The sequence below is a fragment of the Propithecus coquereli genome, unplaced genomic scaffold (assembly GCF_000956105.1).
Source record: "Propithecus coquereli isolate 6110/MARCELLA unplaced genomic scaffold, Pcoq_1.0 Scaffold155, whole genome shotgun sequence".
Lineage (NCBI taxonomy): Eukaryota > Metazoa > Chordata > Mammalia > Primates > Indriidae > Propithecus > Propithecus coquereli.
This window is the reverse complement of record NW_012139969.1, coordinates 3749861-3758407: the sequence shown is the minus strand read 5'-3', so window position 1 is coordinate 3758407 and position 8547 is coordinate 3749861. Positions and strand designations below refer to the sequence as shown.

Below are 8547 nucleotides of genomic sequence, written 5' to 3'. Positions count from 1 at the left end.
TTTTTTCATTTTGTTAGAGACCATAACCCAGTGAGTCTTTCAAGCAGGATTCATAAGTAGTAGGTTTTCTGGGCCTTTGAATATCTGGAAATGACTTCACTTTGTACTTTCATGGGAATTCTGGTAGGGGCAGATGCCTCTTTGCTTCCTCCTCATTGGCACAGTCAGGCCAGCCCAGCTGTTCCTGGCCAGTAACTCACCTGACCACTCATTGCCCCAAGGCCTCCCTCCTGATCTTCATGTCCACCACCAATCTAGTCTGAAGAATCTGAGCTGCTCCCTCTTGGCTAGGGGTCCTCCTCTATGTGCATTTCGGACTATGATTTCCTCCTTCAATTTGGTCTCAACTGTCTTCCACCCTTCGAAGAGTCCCCATAATTTCTGGTCCACCAAGGATGAGTGCCCTTTATTGTTTTCCAGTGCTGTCTCTTGCATGCACACAGATACACACACACACACACACACACACACACACACATTGATTCATGTGTTCCCAGACATATGTATTCTGCCATTTCTGGGCACGTACAGTAGGAGAAGGCTGAGACTTGCTCATTCTCCCTTAATTGCCTAATCTCTTCAAGGACTTTCCAAAAGTAGCAGAAGATAACCTTGGGTTTTGACCAAGGTTTGTAGTCCGCTGTTCTGCCAAACACACTGTACAGATGTAGAATCTTACAGCATTGAGGGGTGTTTCAGATCATGTTCCCAAACCCTTCACTTTGCAGGTGAGTCAACAGAGACCTGGGGAGGTGCAGCATCTTGGGCAAAGATGCAGAGCTAGACGGGTTTCCCTGTGCTCTGACAGTGCAGTATGCCACCCCTGCCACGCACCCCACCCCCGGCATGCACCCTCATCTCTCCTGCAGGAGAGCCCGGACCTTTGCCTATGCAGCCTGTTGCTTCTGTCCTGCCTCTGATCCTTCCACTGACTGCAGCACTTGGAGGAAAGGGACCAAGCATGAATATACTTCAAATCGATTCATAAACTAATATGGGAGAAAATAGGAAAAACAGACTAAGAAATCTTGTGGCTTTCTGGACATTATGAAGATGAAAACGAAGAAGGCACAAAGCACCAACTGCTGACTATTAATGGCCTGTGTGACTGATGCATCATTTGTTGGTTTGGGAGTTTCAACATTACACATTGTTACAAGCTTTTCATAAAGGTAGTGGATTCTTTAGAGTCTATAAAAGTATATAGATCACAGCTTTAGAATTTTTAATCAAAAAGTATTGAGTAAACCAAACATGAGCAAAAAACATTTTATAAATGCATATATACTAAATAGGGTAATTTATGAGCAAACACTCATATACATCATATTTCCATGAGCTAACAGAATGCACCAACACATGAAATTGCCTCTTCATGGCACTACACCGTGTGCACACTGCAGCACCATATTAGCAAACAAGGAGATTGGCCTCCTGGGTGGAAGTTCCTGCTGATTTCCTTGTTGGAAGGGGAGGGTTGACCTCCTTGTTGGAAGAGGACATTGTCCCAAGCCTAGGGTCTTCTTCTCAGCTTTTTGTGTTCAAAGAATTTTAATTAGCCCCTCATCCACATGTATGCGGGCTCTGAGAGGCTAATTCATTCACAGTATCCACCGCTAGGAGACTAGAAAAAAAACCAGAATGTCAATTCATTGTTTTAACACCTCTGAGGTCTCAGAGTCTACTGGACAGAAACAGCCAAATTAACTGGCTGGTGTGTCCCTGTTAGGGGAGTTTAAGGGAAACTGTTTCACTCAGCACAGGAGGCAACATGATCTTAGTGACCAGCATCCTAAAGGTATGACAGCTCAGGGCACCTACTCTCCATTCCGGAGACAGAACTGTTAGGAAAATGAGCATCCACATGTAGCTTCTCCTCCAGCAACGTTCCTAGGCTCCCTCGGTTCTCCCTCACTGAGTCAGTGGTGGAATTGGTGATGTCCTAAAGGCACATCCCTTGATAGACAGTAGTTGTCACCCCCTTTCCATCACACGACGCCCGTCTTTCTCTGCTGCTTTCTCCAGTGTTCCATCGAGTGTGGGAGTGGGACGCAACAGAGGGAGGTGATTTGTGTCAAGAAGAACGCAGACACCTTTGAAGTGCTAGACCCCTACGAATGCTCTTTCCTGGAGAGGCCACCCAGCCAGCAATCCTGCCACCTCAAGCCCTGCGGAGCCAAATGGTTTAACACAGAGTGGAGCATGGTAAGTCCTGGCACCCTTGATGGAGACTGCGCTAGCACACAGCTCCCCTGTCGTCCCCCGTGGATGCCCCGAGCCAGGCACTGGGCTTAGCCCTAGAGGTGATTCTGTGTGGCAGTCTACTCTAGACAGCCATCCTGGGTGCTCCCTGACCCAGCCCACTTGGTGGGGGAGGCCTGAGGTTGGATGACCTTGGTTTCTAAATTGTAGAGGCCATAAAACCGTAGCTCAGTGTGCATAAGAATCATCTAGGGATCTTGTTTGAAAAGACCAACTCCAGGCCTATTCTGGCCAAGGAATTTGCGTTTTTATCAAGCTCCTGAGGTGAGTTGGGTGCAGGCGTCCTTGCACCACAGTTTGAGAAATGCTTCTGTAAAGGACTGATGGCTGAAAGAGCCTAAAACCCTAAAAACCAACCCAGAGGCAAAGAGCACAAATCATCCAGAATGTGGCTTTGAAAGGCCACCCTCCACTCAGAGGAACCAGGGATTCAGAGAGGAGAGCTGGTTCCAGACCTGGAACGGCACGTGTGACAGTTAGGCTAGAACATCTTTGCGTACCGGGCAGCAAGGAAGTTCTCAGTGACAATGGAGTTATGTCCCAAGGACTCAGAGATGACTTTTAGCGGCTCCTGCTAGCCATTGATGGGACAGTTTGAGCATCAGTAAGAATAATAAATATTATTTATTATTGAATATTTATTATTATATAACAGATGTTTAAATCCATCTGTTTATAATATTTGTTTTAAAAACTAATAGGTTATCATTACAGGATGTTAGGGAACTAACTCATTATTCTGAACACTGGTGGGTAAAGGGAAAGAATCAGCATGTGCGCTGTCTTCCTGAAACCAACCATACCACTGGGTAGCCATGGAGTAAAGGTGGGAGGCGGAGGACTCTTTATAAAAGATTTCTAGATCCACTGGCCAAGATGGCAGACGAGAAAAACCTCCAGTCAGAGTGTCTCTACAAAAAACATAGATTTTAGAAGAAAGTGAAAAAAATAAACTAGCAGAAAAACATAGATCAGGTGAGGGTCGGAAGGAAGGGTGCCTGAAACTAGAGGAGACTCCACAGAGGAGAACTGGAAGGAGAAAGGTCCCCGAGAGGCTTGGAGACCAGCGATGAGGGTAGGTGGAGCAGAAGAAGGGAAATTAATAAGATCAAATCAGAACTAAATGAAATTGACAACAGGGAAACTATACGGAAGATTAATAAAACAAAAAGTTGATTCTTTCAAAAAATAAACAAAATTGACATGCCTTTGGCTAAACTAATGAAAAACAGAAAAGAAAAATCTCTAATAAGCTCCATCAGGAACAAAAAAGGAGAAGTTACAACTGACGTCGTGGAGATTCAGGATCTAATTTATGAATATTACAAAAACCTTTATGTACACAAACTGGAAAATGTGGAGGAAATGGACAAATTTTTAGAAACACACAGCCTCCCTAGGCTCAACCAGGAAGAAATAGAATTCCTGAACAGACCAATATCAAGGGCTGAAATTGAAACAGCAATAAAAAACATTCCAAAAAAGAAAAGTCCCGGACCAGAGAGTTTCACACCCAAATTTTACCACACCTACGAAGAAGAACTGGTGCCTATCCTGCAGAAATTATTCCACAACATTGAGAAGGATGGATTCCTCCCCAACACATTTTATGAAGCCAACATAACCCTGATACCAAAACCAGGAAAGGATGCAACAAAAAAGGAAAACTACAGACCAATATCCCTTATGAATATAGATGCAAAAATTCTCAACAAAATTCTAGCTAACCAAATCCAGGTGCTTATTAAGAAAATAATCCATCATGACCAAGTGGGCTTCATCCCAGAGATGCAGGGATGGTTCAACATATGCAAATCTATAAACGTAATTCACCACATAAACAGAAGCAAAAACAAAAACCATATGATTCTCTCAATAGATGCAGAAAAAGCATTTGACAAAATTCAACACCCTTTTATGATAAGAATGCTTAACAAAACAGGCATAGACAGGGCTTACCTAAAAATGATACAAGCCATATATGACAAACCCACAGCCAACATCATACTGAATGGGGAAAAATTGAAAGCATTCCCACTTAGAACTGGAACCAGACAAGGTTGCCCACTATCTCCACTTCTATTCAACATAGTGCTGGAAGTCCTGGCCACAGCAATCAGGCAAGACAGTGGGATTAAAGGCATACAAATGGGAACAGAAGAGATCAAACTCTCACTATTTGCTGATGACATGATATTATATCTAGAAAACCCTATGGATTCAACCAAGAGGCTCCTGGAATTGATAAATGAATTCAGTAAAGTCTCAGGATACAAAATCAATACACACAAATCAGAGGCTTTCATATATGCCAACAGCAGTCATACTGAGAACCAAATCAAAGACTCAATTCCCTTCACAATAGCAACAAAGAAAATAAAGTATCTAAGAATATATTTAACTAAGGAGGTAAAAGACCTCTACAGGGAGAACTATGAAACATTGAGGAAGGAAATAGCAGAGGACGTAAACAGGTGGAAAACCATACCATGCTCTTGGGTCGGCAGAATCAACATCGTTAAGATGTTTATACTACCCAAAGTGATCTACAGATTCAATGCAATCCCTGTTAAAATACCAACATCATTCTTCACAGATGTAGAAAAATTAATTTTACGCTTTGTATGGAACCAGAGAAGACCCTGCATAGCAAGAACAATTCTAGGCAATAAAAATAAAATGGGAGGTATCAACTTAACCAGACTTCAAACTTTATTATAAGGCTGTAGTAATCAAAAGAGCTTGGTACTGGCACAAAAACAGAGCCATTGACCAGTGGAACATAACTGAGAACCCAGATATAAAACCATCCTCATATAGCCATCTAATCTTTGACAAAGCAGACAAAAACATACACTGGGAAAAGAATCCTTATTCAATAAATGGTGCTGGGAAAACTGGATAGCCACATGTAGAAGACTGAATCAGGATCCACACCTTTCACCTCTCACAAAAATCAACTCATGCTGGGTAACAGATTTAAACCTAAGGAGTGAAACTATTAGAATTCTAGAGGAAAATGTTGGAAATACTCTTCTAGACATTGGCCTAGGCAAAGAATTTATGAAGAAGACCCCAAAGGCAATCACAGCAACAACCAAAATAAATAAATGGGACCTGATCAAATTCAAAAGCTTCTGCACAGCCAAAGAAACTGTCACAAGAGCAAACAGACAACCTACAGAATGGGAGAAAATTTTTGCATGCTACAAATCCGATAAAGGGATGATAACCAGAATCTACTTAGAACTTGGGAAAATCAACAAGAAAAAATCAAACGACCCTATAAAAAAGTGGGCAAAGGACATGAACAGAAACTTTTCAAAAGAAGACAGAATAATGGTCAAAAAACATATGAAAAAATGCTCAACATGTCTAATCATCAGGGAAATGCAAATTAAAACCACAATGAGGTATCACTTATCTCCAGTGAGACTGGCCTTTATCAAAAAGTCCCAAAACAATAAATGTTGGCGTGGATGCAGAGAGATAGGAACACTCATGCACTGTTGGTGGGACTGCAAACTAGTGCAACTTCTTTGGAAAGCAATATGGAGATACCTTAAAGAGATACAAGTAGAGCTTCCATTTGATCCAGCAATCCCATTACTGGGCATCTAGCCAAAAGAACAAAAGACACTCTATGAAAAAGACACCTGCACCCGAATGTTTATAGCAGCACAATTCACAATTGCAAAGATGTAGAAACAACCCAGGTGTCCATCAATACATGAGTGGATTAATAATATGTGGTATATGTATACCATGGAGTACTATTCAGCTTTAAGAAACAATAGTGATATAGCACCTCTTGTATGCTCCTGGATAGAGCTGGAACACATTCTACTAAGTGAAGTATCCCAAGAATGGAAAAATAAGCACCACATGTACTCACCAGCAAATTAGTTTCACTGATCCACTCCTAACATTTATTGGGTGTCGGGCAGCAGGGAGAGGGGAGGAGGGGACGGGTATATGCAAACACAAAGAGTGCGATGTGCACCATCTGGGGGATGGACACGCTTGAAGCTCAGACTTGGGGGGTAAGGGGGGCAAGGGCAAATTACATAACCTAAACATCTGTACCCCCATAATATGCTGAAATCAAAAAAAAAAAAGATTTCTAGCTAATAAAAGAAGGAATGATAAAATTAGAATACTACCATTTTCCAACCCCAAATGAACTAATGGATCTGATCATTGCACATCAGTGGCCACTAACATCCCCAAAAGAGAGACAGTCCCCTGTGAAAAAAAAAAAAACAAAATTAAACCTGCACCTGGGCCAGACGTGGTGGCTCATGCCTATAATCCTAGCACTGTGGGAGGCCAAGGCGGGAGGACTGCTTAAGCTCAGGAGTTCAAGACCAGCCTGAGCAAGAGTGTGACCCCATCTCTACTGAAAATAGAAAAATTAGTCAGGTGTGTCAGTGTGCGCCTATAGTCTCAGCTACTACGGAGGCCGAGGGAGGAGGATCGCTTGAGCTCGGGAGTTTGAGGCTACAGTGAGCTATGATGATGCCACTGCACTCTAGCCAGGTGACAGAGTGAGACTCTGTCTCAAATAAATAAATAAATAAATAACCTGCACCTGTTAAAGCCTTTTCTAGATCCAAGTTCCAGCATTCAGGAAATACAGAGAACAGAGGAACGTGTCAAACTACACCATGGGGACACAGTCAGAAAAATGCAGACTATGAGAAACTCTGTAGAACAAATGACTCAGCTCTAAGTGCAAGAGGAGAAAAGACAGTGGCGGGGAAGCCCGTGGATTGAAAGAGTCACAGAAGACATCAGGCAACTGCAGTGTGCAAACTTGATGCGGATCCTGATTTTTAAAGGAAAAAACCCTGCATTAAAAATCTACAGGATTCATGAGACAAGTGGAATTAGGAGCACTGAATCTATATTTGAGGATAATAAGAAACTGTTATTAATTTGTAGATGTAGTAATGGTATTTTGTCTTTCAGAGCCACAGACTGAAATAATATGGACGAAGTGATATGATGTCTAGATTGGCTTTAAAATAGTGGGAGGAATGGGAGCGGCTGGGGTATGGATGGGGCGCCCCTGGCTGTGAGTGGCTCGTTGTCGAAGGTGGTTGATAGGTGCGTGGGAGGTTGTTTAACAGTCTATCTCCTTTGGAGATGTTTGAAATTTTCCAGTGTCTTCCCCTCCAGTGCACTGAGCTATCGGTCTGCCAAGAAATCTGACTTTTTCCCTTTGTTCCCATGCAGTGCTCCAAGAGCTGCCAGGGCGGCTTCCGGGTTCGGGAAGTGCGGTGTCTGTCTGATGACATGACCCTAAGTAACCTCTGTGACCTTCAGTTGAAACCAGAAGAGAGAGAATCTTGTAACCCTCAGGACTGTGTCCCTGAAGTTGGTAAGTGGGGATTCTGACCTTGGAGGAAAGATTCATCTGTCTTAAGTTCTGTCCAGTTGTCTGGTATAAGAGTGCAAACCCGTCTAGGCCTCTCTGTGACCTTGTGCACTGTTGTAGCGTTCAGAGGGTCAAAGTGCTTTTGGTATTATCAGTTTCATAGTTGAAGATGACCAACCGATCATAGCATGGGCGGCTATCTAAGCCACCCACCAAAAGACAAACTTCAGTGTGAATTAGTTAAGATGGTAATGCCTTCAAAGATTTGCATTCAAAGGCTCTATCATCCTTAAAGTCGAAGTAGTATAATTTCAACTTTTAATTGTAGGTGCAAACTGGTATAAGCTGGACCACATGAGGAGATGCTGGGACCTCAGCAGTGGGTTGGCAGAGAAGGGAGGAAGGCGAGAGGGCCCCAGAATGGGTAGAGACAGTGATGGGGAGTCTGACCATACATCTGAGGGGCGTAGTGCAGGCTCTGAGTCCAGGGGGACACAGTGACCCAGGGATGGGAGAGACAGCAGGAAGATCTAGGCTGCACAACAGTCAGGGTCCTGCAAGGAACAGCAGCATTGCAATTCAGAAGACCCCAACCTGCACCCTCGAAACAGGGGCCAGTATCCCAGAGGAAGGCATTGGTGAGAGTGAGGGAGGTTAGGTCCTCTCGTGGGCTGCAGTTCACAGCAACGACCCCGTCCCAGCAGCGGAACTGAAGTACAGCCAGAAAATCAAAGCCGGTGCCTTGCACAAAGATAGGGAGTGTCAGGTGGGTGGAGATGCCTCTCCAGAGGCATATCGGATGCCCCAAAACCCCATCCCAAGTCTACTGAGAATATGCCACCAGGCGTGGTCGGGGCTGGTTCCAGACTAGGAGTGTGCTAAGTCTCTTTATTAGAATTCTTCAT

The 8547-nt window shown here is 43.6% G+C and overlaps 1 protein-coding gene across 2 annotated transcripts in view; it reads left to right on the top strand.

The window, feature by feature from the left end:
• THSD4 (thrombospondin, type I, domain containing 4) overlaps positions 1-8547 on the top strand; it is a 655655-nt gene that overhangs the window by 641728 nt on the left and 5380 nt on the right. For both annotated transcript variants that reach the window (XM_012640568.1, XM_012640569.1), the window contains 2 exons: positions 2026-2205; positions 7501-7645. In XM_012640568.1, coding sequence (XP_012496022.1) covers positions 2026-2205; positions 7501-7645 — 325 coding nt within the window. The remainder of the gene's footprint in view (positions 1-2025; positions 2206-7500; positions 7646-8547) is intronic.